At 47.0% G+C, this 19,560-nt stretch overlaps 2 protein-coding genes across 9 annotated transcripts in view; both read left to right on the forward strand.

Annotated features, from left to right (window-relative positions):
* Positions 1 to 1,900: 1,900 nt before the first annotated feature.
* Positions 1,901 to 14,191, forward strand: LOC109678666 (apolipoprotein L3-like). Of its 6 annotated transcripts, none has more exons than XM_074084385.1 (4): positions 1,920 to 2,040; positions 6,062 to 6,139; positions 9,817 to 9,943; positions 12,873 to 14,191. In XM_074084385.1, exons 2-4 carry the CDS (start codon positions 6,118 to 6,120, stop codon positions 13,765 to 13,767), a joined length of 1,044 nt encoding a protein of 347 aa, XP_073940486.1. In that variant the 5' UTR covers positions 1,920 to 2,040; positions 6,062 to 6,117; the 3' UTR covers positions 13,768 to 14,191. The 6 variants fall into 6 exon arrangements, with proteins under 6 accessions (XP_073940487.1, XP_073940486.1, XP_073940483.1 ...); XM_074084383.1 differs by lacking the exon at positions 1,920 to 2,040 and adding an exon at positions 2,338 to 2,515; XM_074084384.1 differs by lacking the exon at positions 1,920 to 2,040 and adding an exon at positions 4,726 to 5,077.
* A 130-nt stretch (positions 14,192 to 14,321) lies between these two features.
* The window catches only part of LOC109687683 (apolipoprotein L3-like), a 51,484-nt gene continuing 46,245 nt past the window's right edge, over positions 14,322 to 19,560 (forward strand). For all 3 annotated transcript variants that reach the window (XM_074084391.1, XM_074084389.1, XM_074084395.1), the window contains exon 1: positions 14,322 to 14,450. The gene's annotated coding sequence lies outside the window, so the exon portion shown is untranslated. The remainder of the gene's footprint in view (positions 14,451 to 19,560) is intronic.

Consider the following 19,560-nt stretch of genomic DNA (forward strand, 5'->3'; position numbering starts at 1 on the left):
GTTATGATTGGTGTTCAGTGCTGTACTTTTATTCCTAACAACACAGTGCCTGATGGTACTGTTACTAAAGCCTTACAGAGGTTGACTACTTTAGCTAATGAATTAGCAGAAAAACTCAGGGATAAATGACCCTTTCACTAATTTATTGGAGCAATGGCTCAAAAAAAAAAAGGTATAATGATGTCTATTTTCACTTCTCTGACCATTGTGTTGGGAGTAATGATGACTGTAGGATGTTATATTATTCCCTGCATAAGAAGGCTTAGTCAGAGATTAATAAAGACTGCTCTCACCAAAGAAACTCCCATCTCCTACCAAAACAGCCTCCTTGTTTTAGACATCATGGAGCATGAAAGTCAGTTAATGCTGAGAAAGTTTGAAGAAAAGAATACAGATAAGTTACAAAAAGAGGGGGAAATTGTGGGAGTTAGGCCTGTCTTTTCTGTCAAAGTAACTTTATCAAACCACTGTCATTTTGAATCAGTATCCATTTTAGTTTCATACACCTTAAGTTTATTCATTTCCCTTTATTTTTCATGTTCCTGAAGCCTGAAGTTTCATTTCCTTGCCAAGCTGAAATGACAACCTCTCCCCTACCCCAAATAATAGCCAATCATGAAGAGTTGAGAACCCAAGCATGGACCAATCTGTGTGAAGGGCAGGGTTGTATTAGGAATAAAACCCAAGTGAACTTCCCACCTGGTGTGCTTGCTAACTGGCCTCTTTCTGTGGCACACCATTCGGCAGAAGTAAATTTTGCCTTGCCTATTGACTTCTGAGTTGTGTTGTGTCTCTCATGACACCCCAAAATCCCAAATTCATTTCTAACAGCTGGCTTGGAGCCACAATCCTCCCAATCTCAGCCTCCCAAGTAGCTAGGATTACAAGTGTGAGCCCCCAGAGCCTGGTTAAGCTGAGCTGTTTTATAGCAGATCTTTAGGATCTCCAGGTGGGATGGTCTCAGCTGGCATCCTCGGAGTTAAAAACTCCTGCCTCCCCTCTATGAGTGGAGTCCACAGCCCCATCCTGGTTGCTGCCTCCTGAGACTGTGGTCCAGATCTCTGAACGTTCCAGTTATTCCACATTATAAGCAGAGCAATTGTATCCCCACAAGACTGTGACTCATGTGGACAATTATTTACCTGGTTCTGCATCTTGCTGTGGTTTTGTGTGGCTGTCAAGGTAAAGTCATGCTGGGTAAAGGGGGACAATCAATGGAAGGAACTTACAGAAGATAAATGGCCAAACGACAACCTTAAGCAAGGAAGGGTGACCTCAGGTGTCACATGTTGAAAGGTTTGGGTGTTGGCTCCTCCCCTGAGTTGCTGGATGAAAGCCACTGCCCCTACCCTCACCTCAGTTTCCTCACCAGCAAAATCAGAGCTCACAGCCCACAAACATGTATAGTACTAAAGTCCATTTGAAAAGTAGGGGATACTCAGGCAGCAGAGTTCAGGAGGATTGCAGTGCAAAGCCAGTCCAGGCAAATAGTTTGTGAGACCCTATCTTAAAAAAAAATCACAAAAAAGGGCTGATGGAGTGGCTTAAGGTATAGGTCCTGAGTTCAAATCCAAGTACCACAATAAAAAACTAGGGAGACAATTAGATCTTTAGGAAATGGTTATAATGCACCAAATGAGTGGAGAAGTAAATCCACTGTAAGCTGTAGTGTGAGTTTTGTGTGGTTGCCCAGTGTCCTTCCTTAAAAGCTCTGACCAGGTGGTCATAAAGCCCTATAATCCTAGGATAAGACATTTTCTCAGGATGCAAAAGGCTCCAATGGAAGGGTCAGGTGGCCTTTGGAGTCCAGCCATGATCGGAGCCTCTCCTACCTGAGGCTAAGTTAAGAGATCTGATGACAGTGCCAGCCTTGGGACCGGCCAAGCAGAAGTCTTTGTTCTGCCCTGAAAGGCACTATGGGAGGAGGGGGTATTGGACTCTTCTAGGAAGGATGCTGGAGGGCTTCTGAAAGAAGCATGGCTGCTGTTTAAGCACCTACCTAGAGGCCACACAGATGGGACACTCAGCAGCAGCACCACGGTGAGCCTGCCATGCATCCAGTGGGGAGACAGTGCTGATACTGCTGGTGGTGAGGTGGTGAGGCAGGTGTCCTGGGTGGGGGCTGGGTTCAAGTCCAGGAAGGACAGGGAGGGCTCTGTGTATGGTCCCACAGTCTGTTACTGGCAGGTTTTCTCCCTGAAGACCATGGAGATCCCCAACCGGGATGGTTTGGGCTGAGAGGGACCTGGAATGTCAGGCCAAAGGTTGCACCTCTGAGCAGGTCAGCCAGGAGGGTGGGACTGAGGATGGAACCAGTATGCAGCATGTTGGTTTTTGGTATGACCGTGACCTGCTCAGAGCTCAGCACTTTCAATTTTCCTTTCCCTTTCTGGTACCCGGGTATATATGGCCTGGGAAGGGAGTCTGATTGTAACTCAGAGGCACAGCTCATCACTGGAGGCACACAGCTAAGGACAGCTGGGTCCATCCAAACTCAGACGGGAGAGATTCTGTGGTAAGTTGGAGATGGAGTGACCTCCCCTAGCTCATCCTCACAAAGACTCTGGAATGAAGGATTATTTTCCCCATTTCAGAGATGAGCTCAGAGAGGTAGGCAATTATTCCAGGTCATATTATTAAACACTAGCAGAGCTTGGATTTGCATCCGTACTTGTGTCTGACTGCTTCTTCCTTCCCCTGCACCCTGAAATGGAAGGGAGGGAAGGGAACCACTCAGATGGCTCCAGAAAGGTCCCAAGTATCAGCTCAGATGCCAAGCAGCCTGAGTCATGGCCTGGTGCCTCCAGAAGAAAGGTGGCTATTGTGGGAAATGGAGGGACCAAGGGAAGTGGAGGAGGGCAGGGGACTCAGAGCCAGCTGGTCATTGTGGCCTGGCCACTGTGAAGCTGACCCTGGTGTGCTAATGCTAAGGCCTGCTGGAGGCAAAGGTTTGTTTTTGGGGACATAAGGAGTCCTGAGGTGTGTCATCCAACCTGTCTTTGAACACATACTCTTGCCTGGTCCTGTGGGGAAACTGAGTCCCAAGAAGGGAGTGACTTGTCCAGAGTCTGGGAAAGAAGGCTAAGCAGGTAGAGCTCAGGTCTGTACCCTTGGCGCCCACCTGGCCCCTGCTCAGCACATGGGGGATAGTGGAAGAAGGCAGAGGCTGTCCTGTGTATCCAGTTGGGAAAGTGATCAGACGTGGGGACTTGAGGAAGCACTTTGCAGGTTGGTGTCCTTTAGCACATTCCTGGTTTTGCAACCATAAGACCAAAGTTCAAGCAGTGGGTGCACTGGGGTGGACTTCTGTTTTTGTAGAAGCAGAGAGAAACCAGCAACATCCGGTTATTAAAATCATACATTTTTGCTTCAGTCTCAGGGCCAGATGAGCAGGGTTGGCCTCCTATCTGCCCAGGAAGAGCTGTGTGACCTTTTATAAGTCACTTCCCCTCTCTGATTCTCTGTTTATTCATCTGATAAATGGAGTAGGGATTCCTTGCTCTGCTCAATCACCAGCAGGCTGCTGCCCAGCTCTGGGGCAGGGTTGAGTTGGGACAGTGGCAATGAGGGGACAGCAGCATTTGGAATACAGGTGACACAGGGATGTGGTAAAGTGGGGAAACAGGAAATCTGCACTAGTTTCTCAGATTCAGGTGATGCCCTGTGGAGAGAAAGTGGGCTCAGCTTGCTAGGTCCCAGATTGCTATTTGGTGTAAAAATGGTGAAAAATTTTCAGCAACCTTGTAAAATTAAACCTCACTTATGCCAACACACGCATGTACACACACACAAGGAGACATGGGCACACTCACACTTGCTGGCCCAATGTGGCTCCATGAACCCATTTCCATCTGTGTGTCCCAGGCCTCCTCTCCTGGGTGTCCTCCTCCAGGTCGCCTTCTTGTCATCTTGTTTAAGGGTGGCACAGTGAGCCTAGCACACAGTGGCCTCTGATTTGACTGTGTGCTCCCTCGGGGCCGGATGGCCACTTCTTTCCCTGCTTTTGGTGCTGAAAGCAAAGCTGCTCTGAGCACTGCCCTCGTAGCCTTGCACGGTTTTGTCCCTCGCACACTTTCCTCTGCTAACTGTGGCTATTGCAAGACAGGTGCTGGGCTGTTGTTCCTGGGCGCATTTCAGAGTTGGCTGGGGATGGTTGATTGTCCTCCAAAACTCTGGAATCCTTTACATTCCATCAACCACAAAGGGTGGTGTGTCCCCTACAGCTGACTGACTTTGGATGGCATTAGGTCATTTCTTGTTTGGCCAATCTGCTCATTCTAAAAATGCATCTCTTTGTGTTAACTTGATTTGTGTCCTGTTTTGTGCACATAGGGAGAAACAGACAGTGCAGTGAGGAAATGACTCACTCTTTCCTCCTAAAAGCTATGCCAGCATTAGTGAACATGGTAATGGGAGTTTGGAGAGGGCTGGGCCTGAGACTTGGCAGGGGATTTCTGAATACCTTTCTCAAGCCCTGCCATTCATCAGATTGTAACTGGTCCTGTGTTTCTTGGAAAATTTCTCTTTTCCTTCTCCTCACATAAAAATTACTAATGCTGGAGGGGAGAGACAGCAGGACATAAATGGAGACTCTCAAACATCTGCTAGAACTGCCTAAAGTACACAAACTCAGCGGTCATTGTGTAACAGTGGAGTCATAGTCCTAGTTGTTTACCCAGAAAGGACTTTTGCACTCGGTGGGAGGTAGTGGGGCCTTGGGAGCCACCGTGCTTTGACGGCAAAGACCTGCAGCTGGACCTGGATCTGCCCTGAAATGCCCAGAGATAATGTGGCTTGAAAAGACAAAGGAAACTGCTGGGAGCTGTCCCCATCTTAGGTGGCCTGAGAGAAACCTCCTAGCTGCCTGGTTTTATTTTTTCCTCTTCTCAGGACAGAAGCAATGTTTGTCTATACAGTCAGGGTCGTCTGCTCAAGGCTACCAGGGACATTCCTGTCATCAGTAGAGGCTATTATTCCCAATGAGGGAGAAGTCATCCCGTGGAGATTCAGGTCCATCTGATTCCTAGGATGCAGCCTGTGGGCTTGGGTCTTTGTCTTGCAGAATTCAAGTGATCAGGTATGGGAAGCTCCCAGCCACAGGTCCACCTGATGCCTTAGGGTGGGCTCCTTTGATATAACAGACACTGTTGAGGTTTGGAAAGTTCGATTGCAATGTTTTCTCTCAGAAAATCCTTGAAGAATCCTCCATTTTAGGTTCTCCTTGCATATCCCCTTTACTCATGGCTTGTTGCTACCTAACAAGATCCTGGTGGGATGAGAATCTTTCAGACGAGGTCAGTCGCATTCAGGGTGGTGTGGCCATAGACTGAAGAGTCTTTCAGAAGCAAGGAAGGTGGGGCTTTGGGTAGTCACAGGGGCACCAGTACATTTACCAAGACTCGACTTGGTCACAGGGTACAACACATTAACTTGCAAGAACAGTCCTTTACAAGAAACATATATGTCAGTAAGTATTTGGTAAGTTTAAGGCAATAGAGCACAGATATTTGGATCAGCAGGACTTGGGTCAATCCTGAATCCAGCACTATTGTGCAAATTGGCCACCGCACCTAGCCTTTGTGGTTGTTCCTCTGCTTTAAGATGGGAGTCACAGTTGACCTCATCTCCTGGACTTGTGTGATCTCTTAAGTAGGTGGGAGTCAGAGTCCTGCTTTTCACAGACACTCAAGAAACATCAGCCATTGCCAGGAGTTCACACAGTGCTCCCACCCCCAAGTGACTGCCAGAACATTCCTCCCATTCTTTCTTCTGTGCATATCTTTCTACATTTCCGGTCCTCATCCCATTTCCTTCTCCTTGGACTCTATCAGCACAAGAGGCCTCCGTCTGTGCTGGGCTGAGGGCAGAGAGAGTTGGAGCAAGATGGCTGACTATTTTTCATAGCAGCTGCAGAGCCCAGGAGAAAAGAAACACTGGGTTGAATCTGTCTAGGCCTCAGCTGCCACCCTGGAGGGAACTGAGGGAGACCTGGTCCCTGACTGCCGTCTTGTCTGCATCTGCCTCACATTCTATCCCTCTGTGTGCTCTCTCCTCCCTGCAGTCTGGACGACACCTGCGAACTTCAAGGAAAACTTCAGAGATACGATTGTAGGCACCATGAATTCAAGTGCCTGCTCAGGTATGTTATCCAAAAGCCAGTTCCCTGGGCTCAATAGTAATTAAAAAATAATGTGAGTAGGGTTTTTGAGAGAAAGGAATTAAGTTTTATTATCTGTCAGATGAAGAGGAGAGTCATCCTCTCAAAGCTCTGTCACCCCACTTCTGAGAGAAAACATCCATTTTTTTCCAAATGGGAGTTCTTTGGCTCCACTTGAATATGTAACAAAACACATGTCCAGTTTGGCTGCTGGTCTTGGTCTCCTGGTGTCTGGGGCGACATCTCCGAAGCTGTTTGTTTAGGCTGACTTGGCTGACAGATTTGCTTCTCTGGTGGTCAAAGAGAGATAAGGGGTAGATTATGTGGCTTAATTGGTAAAGGGAGTTAACTGTGGACCCTCCAGCATGTAACAAAGAGGGAAGGAATGTCAGTTTAATTAACAAACTGAGTAAACTGGCCAGCATGCAAGCTGGCTACAAACAAAAGTTTTTCCGGTTACATTTTCCCCACTGTACGTTTATTCCTTCTGTTTCTATGGAAAAGAGCCATGGCAATCATCTAACTGCTTCCTGCCTGTAGTTAATCCTGGGCCCAAGTAAAGAGTCAATGGCCTTCAGCAAAAGCAGTTTTTAAGCCTCTGTAACAGGTAGCCATGGTTGTTTCTGGCTTGTTCCTGCTTGTGTCCTAGATCTGCACCTGGGAATGGTCCAGGTGCTCATTTCGTCCATACCCTGCCTCCTCTTGTGGGCCTAGTATAACCTCAGGGAAGGGGGGGCACCTGGGAAGGGATCGTGGGGGAGGGGAGAGAGAGGGGATAGGATGTTAGAGGGCGTGGAAAGTGGAAAGGATGTCCAAAGCAACCTGGAGGCTTCTCTTTCCCTCTTGTTAACGGTGCTGGTGCAGTCTGTGATCAAAAGATCTTGGCTTTTGTGCTCCAAATAGGAAAAATCCAAGTAGAGCACATGGATGGGGTGAGGTAGGACAGCTTTATTGAGAAAAGGGGAGTCACCTGCTCTGCAGGGTGAGGAAAGGGAAGAAGAAGAAGAAGAAGCAGATGGCACAGTGGGTGCAGGTAGAGTATGCCAGCAGAGAGTGTGCTTTTCTTTTTCAGGTGCCTTTAAAACCTACCCTACCCCGTGGGAGGGCAGACCCAGGAGGTTCCACCCAATAGTGAACGAGTGGGGAGGGGCACGGGTGGTTCCCAGCCAGGTGAGGGCAGTCAGGCCATCCCCAGGCAGGCTACATGAGCCCCAAACTTTTCTACTTCTAGCCTGCCTCCCTCTCACTTCCCCCCCTCTCTGAGTTGACCCTGAGCTGGTACCCATGAGAAGACTGACTGTTCCTACCAGCTTGGAGCTAGAACTGCTCTGAGTGGTTCAGCAGGAAGAGTGACTCAGATGCTACTGACCTGGACCTACTGTGACCTTTGCCACCACGCATGTTTGACCTGGAGCTCCATACCTCACCTGTGTCAAGAGAACAGTGTTTCTCCATGTTGTTCGGAGGATCAGATGTGACATATGTAGATGGCCAACACAGGTGCAGCTCCATCAAAGGTCCACCTTACTGTTTGTTCTCCCCCTTTACTTGTACTCCACTGTTCATTCCAGGTAGAAACTTCCCTCACTCCCACCCCAAAGCTGTACAGAACATCTGCCCTGAACTACCTATGACAAGGATATGCTCACAAGTGTGGCTGGCTCAGGCAGGGACTAATTCTGCTTATCTTATGGAAAAGAAGAGCCTGAAGGGAACACAAAAAAGAAACAGCCTCCACCCGAGACCACGATCCCCCGACCCCATGCACACTAGCTTCCTCTGCAGTCCTGCTCTCTCAGACCCTTTTCCTCCATTCCCCCAGTTGCTTTGGCATCCAGGTCAATTCTTCCCAGGAGCCAGTGCTGGAGAGCAAATGGTGCCTGGAGATGTCACACTGGGGAAGAAGGGAGGGAAGAAGATTTGGTACCAGGAATTCCCAGCAGGCCCAGGGAGCTTGAGGGAGGACTGGGGCAGTGGATGGGTAGATAAACACCCTCTCATTTAATAAATGAACCAGTGGGTAGCAGGGTCCCCCTGAGACATGGAGAGGTCACAAGGATGGAGCTGAGGTTCTGGGCCCCCCCCCCACTTGAAGATCCCCCCTTCTCTGCGAGGCTTGGAACATCCATTGTTAGCAGGAGGACTCCTCTCTGCATGATCATTTTACTCCATAGAGTGCAGTTAGAGACATATTTTCAAATTTAAGCAAACACCACAGGGGCATTTCAGAGTAGAATGCAGAAGTCACAGGATTTTAAAAAACATGAATCTTGAGAGTAATGTCAAAAATGTTGTTCAGTTGGCCTTGAGTTCAAATCCTGAGCTCTCTGCTTGCTGGCTTTGGGCCATCCCCTTTCCTGTCTGAGAGTCACTTCTTCTGTGAAATAAGAACTCTCCTCCCTTGTGAGTATACATTTCATATTTTGTCCAGTGTGCACATTAATATATACTGGTTTCTGATACCTGACATGATAATCTGATAACTTCACATCTCTGCAAACTGTACATTTTTGGGGTGATTCATGTGGACAGTAATTCTGTCCTTCAGAAACCATTTACAATCGCACATTATTTATTTCATTCAATGTGACTATTCACTTGTTTCACTGCTGAAACATGAATGCCTGTGGTCACTAGGATTGGCAAGTAATGCACCCACGTGCCCTGTTCCCTTCTAGAAAATTAAACATTCCATCTAACTATATTTCAAAATGGCTACAAGGGAAGATTTGGAATGTTTGGATCCAAAGTAATTCTAAACATTTGAGGTGATGACACACCGATTACTCTGAGGAACCACATGGCCACCCGTAAATATGTGCAATTACTGAGCCATTTAAAAAAAATTAAAATTATTGTAAAATATGTTTTAAAGATTAAATATTCTGAAATCCTAAACATATCTAAGTGCCAGGAATTTTAGATAAGGCTTTATACATATATATTAAAGTCATTCACAAAAACAATATTCACCCTTACTATATTCAGTGCATTTTTTGTCAATTCTCCTTCCTCTTGAAAATGGTCCTCTTCACCAGTAAACTGATGTCAGAACCTCATGATGGGTTGAAGTCACATTCAAAGGTGCGGGTGAACAGTGATTGCCACACAGCAGGCACATGGTAGACGGAAGCCATCCTTGGGTTTTTCCCACTTCTTGGAACTGAAAGGCTCACTTTCTGATTGCTCTGAGCTGGAAAACATTCATTTCTCTGCAAAGTACCATAGCTCTCCCTCCCGTAATGGTCTCTGGCTGCCATCACAAAACACCAAGCAGGGAGGCTTGAACAAATGACCTCTATTTCCTTTCAGCTATGGAATCAAGGTCATGATCCAGGTGTAGCAGGATTTGTTCTGGAGAGGGATCTGTTCTGGGTGTGGAGATGGGCCCGCCTCCCCCCCACTGTTCTGCACATGGCCTCTACTCTGGAGAGAGAAAGAGAGAGGAGAGAGAGAGAGAGAGAAAGAGAGAGACCCGGTGTCTTTGGTCTTACATGGAGAGCAGTCCTAAGGATTAGAGCCCTACCCTGTGACCTCATTTATGTGATTTTAATTTTTTTGGTGACAGATGCACAGCACTGTGATGCTTAATGTCCTTGAACGTGGTGCCATTTTCACTTTATCACACTGACCTCCAACCTTCTTCGTCTTTCCCCTAGATGTCTCAGACCTCATTAAGGATATCAGTTTATTTATCATGGATGAGATGATCCCCGAGTATGTGGAGATCCTGATGACTGAAAATGCAGCATGGAACGTGTTTGTGACTGAGGCTAAGTTGTCCAGGTGACCTCAAATTAAGAGCTTCTCTTTTCTTTGGCATTTCGTCCTCTACCCCCAGCTTCCACCCTGTTGTGTGGATTTTCCCTCCATCAGTGTGCGTCTCTTCCCTCAGTTCTCTGACCCAAATGCCAATCATGTCTGGAAACCCCTCTGCAGCATACCCATAATGGTGCTTTACCAGTCTTCCGTATCTGTCAAGCCAGTCAAGTTGACCACCTAGAATTAACCATCACAGGGCTTCATCCCAGGCTGCCTCAGAGCTGACTTGGAGTCTCCCTCCCCTCCCAGAAGCCAAGGGCTTCAGTGTCCAGTTCTGGAGGTCAAAAATGATACCAAAACTTCTACCACACTTGGAATCATTAAGGTTGAGTATCCTTTACCTAAATGCTTGGGACCAGAATGTTTCAGATTCTGGAATTTTTCTGATTTTGAAATATTTGCAGATGCATAATGAAATGTATTGTGAATGGGACCAGTGTCTAGACACAAAATTTGTTAATTTTATTTTACACTTTACACACCCATAGTCTGAAATAAATTTTTTGTAATAGTTTTAGCGCACCTGTGATTTCACTGTGAGCTGTCCCATGAGGTCAGGCATGGGACTTTCCACTTGCCGTTTCTGTCAGTGCTCAAGACATTTCAGATTTTGGGCCAGGCATTGGTGTGCACCAATCCCAGTTACCTGGGAGGCAGCGACAGCTGGATGGCAGTTCCAGACAAGGGTGGGGAAAAAGTTAGTGAGACTCTGTCTCAAAAATAAGCCAGGGTCCTATTTGGAAAACAATTTTCTATGCCTATATCTCTGAGTTTTCTCCATGTTTTCTTGTAGTAGTTTCAAAGTTTCAGGTCTTACATTGAGATCTTTGATCCATTTGGAGTTGATTTTTGTATAGTTTGAGAGATAGGAGTCTGGTTTCAGTCTTTTGAATGTAGATAAACAGTTTTCCCTGCCCCATTTGTTGAAGAGGCTGTCTGTTCTCCAATGGATGTCTTTGGCTCCTTTGTCAAAGATCAGCTGGCTGTAGCTATGTGGAGTTATTTGTGGATCTTCTGTTCTGTTCCATGGTTCTTCATGTCTGGTGTTATGCTAGTACTATGCTGTTTTTGTGACTCTGAAGTATAATTTCATGTCTGGCATTGTGATACCTCCAGGTTGCTCTTCTTGTTCAGGATTACTTATCCTATTCAGGGTCTTTTCTGCCTTCATGTAAATTTTAGGATTGATTTTTGTGTTTCTGCAAAGACTGACTTTGGGACTTTAATGGGTAGGTGTTGCTTGAACCTATAGATTGATTTTTGTAGTATAACAATTTCATGATATTATTTCTGCCAATCCTTGATCATGGGAGGTCTTATGGAACTCTCATACACTGTTGGTGGGAATGTAAACTAGTGAAACCACTAAGGAAATCAGTATGGAGGTTCCTCAAAGAACTAAAACAGACTGACCTTATGACCCCGCAATTCCACTCTTAGGCAAATATTCAAATGAGTGTCACCAATATACGAGGGAGATCTCGCACACCCGTGTTTATCGAAGCTCTGTTCACAAGAGCCAAACTGTGAGATTACCCAAGGTACTCGACAACAGATGAATGGATAAGGAAAATATGTCACATAAATATGTCTGTATATAAATATGCATATATATTTATATATGTATGCAATACACCATGGGATATTTACTAATCCATAAAGAAAAATGAAATTATGCCATTTGTAGGAAAATGGAGACCATAATGTTGAGTGAGATAAGCCAAACTCAAAAAGTTAAATATCACATATTCTCATTCATTTGTAGAACCTAGACCTAAAATGATGAGGATGATGATAACAACAATAATGGGACATGAATGTTATAGGGGGATGCCCTGAGAATCAGGGGGAAGTGAGGAGGAAAGGATACTGAGGGGTGAAGAGGATTGAAGAATGCTACATGTATGTAATGAATCTCACCCAACATGGTTAGATAAAGGGTGGATGGGAGTATAGTGGAGGGCGTGAACTTGTTCAAAGTACAGTGCATACATGTGTGGAATTATTGCAATGAAATCCTCTTATATTATTAACATATGCTAACTGAAAAGCAAAATAAAATTATAAAGAACCAAGCTGGGCCTGGTGGTACATACCTGTGGTTCCAACAAATACAGCAGTGGATACCGAAGGTCAGAAATGATGCCAAAGCACCCAAAACACGTGAAGGTCCAAGGCTGGCTCAGGTAAAGTTAGCGGGAGACCTTATCTCCTTATCTGAAACCTTATCTGAAACACAATCCGAAAGTAAAAGGACTGGGAGCCCCGCTCACGTGGTAGAGCATGTGACCACCGAGCTCCAGGCCCTGAAGTCAACCTTAAGGACTGAAAAAAATTTTCGACTTTGAGGCATTTCAGGTTTAGGAATTTTGAACTAGAGATGCTCAACCTGTGTGGTCTTGTGTCCAAAGTCCCAGGCAAACACGGGCTTTTCTAGAAGGCAGGACACTCAAGGAGCTACAGATCTCTTTGCAGCTACTGAGAGCAAAGAAAGGCTTCTCTCTGAGTAATGGTAATTCTTCCCCACACCCGGACATTCTCGGAATTAAGGTATTTTTGGGCTCCAATCCATGTCTTTTTGTTCACCTACAGAATTTCCTATCAACAAATACCTTGGTATCATGGCCTCGTTCTTGAGAGAGAAGGTGTCTCTTTCAAATGCCACACACTAAGGAGCATCCAGAAGACTTGTACTCATCAAGCCTTTACTAAGGACCACAGAACATCTATGAACCAAGCATGTTCCTTTTTGAAAGAAAAATTCTGTGCACTTGTGAATTCCTTTTCCACTTGATTTATAGTGCAAGCTGTGTGATTAGTGCAGGGCAGATGTTAGGGGGCCCATTTTATAGATAAGCAAACTTCCTTAATCACCTGACCTTTACTGTTACAGGGAAGAGGCTGATGAGCTGCGTCAAGCTCTGAAGAAGCTCACAGCAGACATGACCGAAGAGGAAAAAGAGAAGATCCAGAAAGACCTGCAGGAGGTGAAGAGGTTTTGGGACGAGTTTCCGCAGGTGAAAACGGAGGTTGAGCAGCACATAAGAAAGCTCTGTGACCTTGCAGAAGAGGTTGACAGGGTGCACAGGGGCTGCACCATCTCCAACGTGGTGGCCAGCTCCACAGGTGCTGCCTCTGGACTCATGACCATCCTTGGCTTCGCCCTGGCATTTGTGACAGCAGGGACAAGTCTGGTGCTCTCAGCGGGTGGAATGGCGCTGGGAGCATTGTCTACTGCAACCGGTATTACCAGTACCATAGTGGAGGAAGCAAACAGATCGTCAGTCCATGATGAAGCCCACCGCCTGTTGTCAGTCAGCATAGACATATTGAACAAGTTCAAAAGAATTATGCTTAAGTGTGTACCTAAAGTTTTATTTGGGCTTGTAAATTTGAAAACATCCCTGAAAGGCCTTGGGTACAACGTCCGTGCCATCAAAGAAGCCAGACTGAATCCTCAATTACTACGTGAAGCCAGGAGCCTCATGACCACTGGGAGAACCTCAGCTCAAAGTGCCGAGCAGGTGCAGAGAGCCTTACGAGGCACTGCACTGACAATGACCAGAGGAGCCCGGATCAGGGGTGGAATCTTCGCAGGAATCACCCTTGGGATGGATGTGTACAGTCTTGTGCAGGATTCAAAGCACTTGTCTGAGGGTGCAGAAGCAGAGTTGGCTAAAGAGCTGCGGCAGGTGGCTCAGGAACTGGAGAAGAAGTTGAAGGAGCTTGTCCAGATCCAGGACACTTTGCAGTCTGATCCTACACAGTTACAGCTTCCTTCTCTGTAGCTGTGTGCAATTCAGAGGAGATGTGCTGCCCAGGGTGTCCGCTCATGGAGGCATTTTATTTGAGGGGACAGAGGGTGAATCAAGTCTATGAAACTGAATGTGAAGGAGTTTGACATTTTTGTGGCTGAGCTCAGCAGGGGTAAAACGGATAGCAACTGGGACAAAGAGAAATAAGGGACACAAGGAGACAAAAGAGTGTGAGAATGAGAGGAAACAGTTTATTTTGGACTAAAGAATGCCATAGGGGCATGGATAGAAAAGAGTCTGCAGCAACAAGCAATGATGTGGTCCAAAAAATAATGAGGTGAAAGGGGAGAGAACCAGAGTCAGTTGATGATTGGGAGTAGACACAGCAGCTCCTCTACTGACCCCCACCCCCATGGTCTGATGTCCCAGCACAAATAAAGTCTTTCCCTGGTCTCCAGCCCTGTGTCTGCAGTATCACCTTCCTCTCATCTTAGTCAGCAGTGACTTCTTGACTATTCCCATGGTGATGATGGTGATTGAAGGAAGACGATGATGAGGGTGGCAGTAACAGTCAAGTGGGTGGAACACAGAAAATGTCCTGGTTGTACTGAGGGACCAATGAAATCTCAGTGAAACTCCAGATGTATTGGAACAGTCATTGATATGGGGCGGTGGGAACAATACAAGATTTGAGGCCCAGGTCAAGGAAATTGTTGGTGAGTAGAGGTCACTAGCTTTGGGTTAAGAGATACAGCCTGTCTGAGCCTTGGTTTCCTCATCAGCTGGACAAGAGGACATCACATATCCACCTGGCTTTCCTACCTTGGTTCTATATACTTTGATTCAATAAGTATTAAGTGATGAATCTGTGGGAAATGGAAATGGGTTATAAAAGAACACCCCAGCACAGGCAGAAATAGCCTGTGACCTGAGAAGGGGCAGAAAGATACAGAATTACTGAGTGTTTCTTTTTTGGGGACCTAAGGACAAAAGTGTGGAAGCAGCAAGACTGGTGGCTGCCCACCTTGGGTCTGAGAGAGGGGGCTTATACAAAGTGGCTTCCATTCAAACCAAACTATACTCAATTTATCTCAATGTACCATCAAAGGGGTGAGGTAAATTCCTAATGCTAAGAGTGCAGTCAGTGATAAAGCTCACATATCACTCTAGTGATTGTGCTCATGTAGGGTGAGCTGGGATTCCATGCAGGATAAAGAGGCCAGGGTCATTCAGGGACAGTCCTTGCAGTTATGATCAAGATTGCTGCAGTCAGGTCGAGCAGGATCCCTACCCTGACTACCCTGATTGGCTCACCTGGGCACCAGATGCCTGACTTGCAATTCTCTTGAATCATTTCTCAAGAGCAAGTCATCCATTGCCTTCCTGCTCACTCACTCACTCTCACAGCCAGCCATTGTCCTCAGACTCCAGCACCTGCAGACCCCACTGGAACACTAGGTGAAGCTCCTTCGTGTCTGGCTCAGGGTGAGGAGCAGTACCTTCCTCATCCAGCAGCCAGGGCTGGATTTTCATCACCTCCCTCCTGTCACCTCCTATAGATTTGTCATAAAAACAAGAACACAACACAAGGCCAGAGAGTTTATAGACAAGGGCCCCTTATGAATAGACCAGTCTAAAGCTGGTGAGGTCCAGGATGGCCATAGAAATGCCTACTGTTTGTTTCAGATAGCATCCCGGAGATGTGGGTATAGTTGCCTACGTTATTGTGAAACTTGAAGGACAGGTGACTGAAATGGGATAAAAGGGCAGGCATCTCTGTCCTTACATCATGTCTGCCCCCTTTGCTGCCTCAACCTTTGGGTCAGACTCTACTCAGCAATACATGCAGATATGTTAATCATTTGAGAAATATTTCATCTAAGGCTACAATGCAGGGTATATTTGGCCTATGGCCTGTTTGACCATAAATGTGTTTATTCTACTTCATCCTTGTGCTTTTTTTTTTTTTTTTTTGCTTTGTTTTAAGTTTTCAGACTCAATTTTTAGCCCTTTCATGAGGCCAGGATACCTATACAAGACAATGACACCAGTCGTGAGAGCGACTCAGCATTTCCTAGGCAGAGCTGACTGCCCATTAGCCCATCAGGCATAAGGCCACAATATTTGCACACAAGATGTCTTTTGAAACTGTGGCCGTAACTAAGGGAAGGTCACCGGATTAGCCCACTCCCAACAAATCAGTAAAATGTCAAGACTCTTCCTTTGTTGAGGGAGTAGCCTGATTCCCTCTTGGCCAGAGCTGTCTCCTAAGTCAGGTTGTCCCCTTAATCTCACATTCTGGGCTCTCTTTAATTTCTTTTGTACCTGTTGCAAGGATTCAATGTCTAGTATCAGCTCCTCTGAATGGGATAGCAAGCAGTGTGGGACTGAGGGTGGCACCCAACAAGTGCCATATTGGTTTCATCCTGAGCTGCTCAGACCGTGGACTTTCCATTTCCCTTTTGGGTACCTGGCTATATCTGCCTATGAGGATGCATCTGAGTTATCACGAGACACATAGCTAGTGACTGGATCGACACAGCTAAGGATGACGGGGTCACATCCAAACTCAGCCAGGTAAGCTGGGGATGGTATGCCCTCCGCCTGGTCCTCATCCTCTGGAAGAGGAGTATCACCCCATTTCATAGATGAGCTGAGAGGTTAGGCAATCAGCACCAGATCACACTATTAAACAGTAGCACAAATGTATTGGCACCCAGGATCATGTCTGACTGCTCCTATCTTCCCCTGTACCCTACACATATCAGCCTGAGTGTCAGGCTGCCTGAGGCTGGTCCAGGTGACCCCAGAGGGAAGGGGGCTGTCATGGGTGCCACCACTTTTGAAAATGAAGGAATCAAAGGAGGGAGACGAGAGCAGGGGACACAGGGCCTATTGGTCTTTGTGGCCTTTCCACCCTGAGGGTGATACCATCTGTACGTTCTGATGAGGGTCCTTTTCTTCTACCCAATAAAGAATTAAAAGTCGGGGAAATAAACAAAGCAGATGGGAAAGGCACAAAGCAAGTAGGGCTTGTTGAAATCAGAAGCATTGACTGTGAAGGGGCTGTCAGGAATACTGAGGCCACCAAAGTGCACAGATAACAAAGTAGATAGATAGCAAAGTCTGAGATGGAAAACAAAAAGGCTTCTCAAATGAGAAGGGGGACCCAGAAACTGGTAGCCCCCCCAAGTGCCCAGGGGCTTTCATTTCATCGCCTCTAGTCTGTCCCCTTTTCTGTTTCCACGTGGAAAGTGGAGTCTCTGGATTGGTACACCCCCCAACTTTAGGGGCACTCCTGTTGATCGATTTCATGTGTGACCATGAGCATGCAAGAGGTCCGGGAGGAGTTACACCTGTGTCCTGCTCCAGGACGCTAAGGCTCATGGCGGAAAGTTTTCAGCGTGGTTCTCCATCCCCAGCACCAGGCCCCGGGCTACAGCTCAGTGCTCCACAGCTGCTTCTCCTCCTGTTTTCCTGTGATTCAGCTGCTACCACAAAAGAGCTCTGGCCCATTCCCCATTCAAAGCTGGTCCAGGGTCCTGTTGTGGATGCCCCTGTGGGGCAAAGGGCTGCTTTTGAAATATGAGCCCAGAGGGTTCTCAGACCCACCTGTGTGAAAGTTTGTATTCTATGCCAGGCCCTGTGGGAAAACAGGTCCCAAGAGTGGAGTGACTTTCCCAGTGTCTGGAGAAGGCAGTTGAGCATATATAATAGGGCAGGACTGGGCCACTTTGTCCTCACCTGGCCTCTACTCAGCCTGGAGAGGATGGAGAAAGTAGGTAGAGGCTGTCCTGTGTATAGGTGGAGAAGGTGACCAGACATGGAGACTAGGAGGACACATTGCAGGATATGCAGGATCATCCCAAGCTTGTAATACTGTGATCAATACACAGACTGTGGGGTGTATTAGGGGGTATGCCTCCACGTTTGTAGATGTAGACAGGCATGGAAACTTTGAGACTATTGAAATCACATTTGTTTTGCTTCCATCTCAGGGTCAGAGGAGCAGAGCAAGGCTTTTCCCTACTGAGCCTCTGCCTTCCCACCTGATATATGGAGCTAGGATTTCCCTCCCTGCTGCCCCCACAACAGTCCTCTGTCCACCTCTGGGGTGTGAGGGGCTGTGAAGTGGAATTGAGGAGCCAATAGGCATTGGGAACCCAGGTACCAGAAGGGCCATGGGAAAGTGGGGGAGCAGCATGGAAATGTCACATGGTGAGGAAGGTGGGGAAAGCATTCTAGGTGGAGCACACAACACCTGCAATGGCCTGGAGGTGATGAAGCAGATCAAGGTGAAGGAGGCAGGGAGTCCTGGAAAGTTCTTATGCGGAGTTGTGAATGGGAGAAGAAGTGAGGAAGGTAGGAGATGCAGCAGGGAGGAGGGCAGGTGTGCTGGGTGAAGGGGATTGAACTTGACCCTGGGAAGTCATCAAAGATTTCTCAGGGGAAGCTGCTGTCCAAACCACTTCTTTCTCTTCCCAAGGACAATGTCTTCCAGTCACTAAAGGGAGATACCTTGCTGCTGTGCTGCATGAGGAGAGCTCAGGTGCCAACTGGGGATGGAGGGCTCCCTGCCTGGGCAGTACTCCACCTGGGCTTCCTCCCAGCTCCTGCCCTCTTTGTCTCCAACAACTGTTTTGGGATCTGAGCAGCCATGAGTCAGTCAGTTGAGGAGTAAGGAACACTGGCCAACATCAGAACCCAACTGAAGTCCAGAAAAAGGTCAGCCTGAGACCAAGGGTGACAAGGAAGGATGAAAACCCAGAATGCAGAACCAATGTGTGGAGTCACTCAATACCCAGCACTTTCTGCCTGCCCACCCTTCCAGCTCTCTGGGCTGTCTCATGGTCCTTGTGTCTCATGATCTCAAAAGACTGTCCTGTCTCTGGGGTCATGTACACCCAAAGCAGAAAGCAAGAGGAAGGGGCAGTCAGCTTGGCTGTCACACCTGTGCCTTACAGCAACAGCCCGAGAAACCCCTCATGACTTGTTTCTCAGGACTGAGTCACACTGTTGCTGTGTTACTGACTCCAGGTCCAGAAGCTCAGTCCTCAGCAACCAGCTGTCTGAGAGCCAAGAGCTGGGGGAGAAGAAAGGCTTTATTCAGAGGTGGAATAGTGGAGAAGTGGAAGCATTGCTTGAAAATCTATTTCTCAACTCCAGGGGGCCAGGAAGTCACAGATATAAGGCAGGAAATGAGGGAGGGAGTCACAGGTACAGGACAGGAATACTAAGGGAGGGAGTTAGACTAATAAAGAGGAGGACCCGTGTTCATCTCACTTCTGGGAAGCAAAGACATCTTCTAGGAACTTGAGTGCCACCTCTTTTTGCTCATTTCATGTAATGGTGGCTGGTAGGTGTTTTTAGTTCCTCACCTTTGATGTATTAGTCCTTGATCTCTCTGTAATCAGTAATTAGCCATCTACTGCCCCTCTTTGTGTGCTAACTGTAAGTCCACGGCTATCATTACTGTGTCCAGAGCTTCTCCTGATCTCCTTACCCTACTGCAACGGCCATAAACATAGTGTTCCTGACTACCTCAGCGTGCATCAGAATGATTTTCTTCCACAGGGTGTCTCCCTGGTTGGAAATATTCCATGTGAATTGTCACATGTTTCATACAGGACTGTGCTGTGTCCTAAAGGCACCAGAAGCTTCTTGTTTAAAGATCCCCTAGCTTCTGCCCTGTGTGTCTGTTGCCTTGGCTGGTTTTTAGCTTGTGTCCTTTTTCTGTGATAAACTGGGAATGTGTTGTAACCATGTTCCGTGGGTCCTTCTGGTGAATTGTCAAACCTGCTGGTGGCTTTAGGAAGTCCCCAAAAG

Source organism: Castor canadensis, chromosome 8, assembly GCF_047511655.1.
Source record: "Castor canadensis chromosome 8, mCasCan1.hap1v2, whole genome shotgun sequence".
In the NCBI taxonomy this organism is placed as follows: domain Eukaryota; kingdom Metazoa; phylum Chordata; class Mammalia; order Rodentia; family Castoridae; genus Castor; species Castor canadensis.

What these genes read in the sequence shown, in the direction of transcription:
- LOC109678666 (XM_074084382.1), top strand. Translation starts at nt 2,325, where the DNA reads ATGTTGGTTTTTGGTATGACCGTGACCTGCTCAGAGCTCAGCACTTTC. An exon ending in CAGACGGGAGAGATTCTGTG is followed by an intron (nt 2,516 to 6,061) that starts GTAAGTTGGAGA and finishes TCCTCCCTGCAG; the next exon opens with TCTGGACGACACCTGCGAAC. An exon ending in GAATTCAAGTGCCTGCTCAG is followed by an intron (nt 6,140 to 12,872) that starts GTATGTTATCCA and finishes TTACTGTTACAG; the next exon opens with GGAAGAGGCTGATGAGCTGC.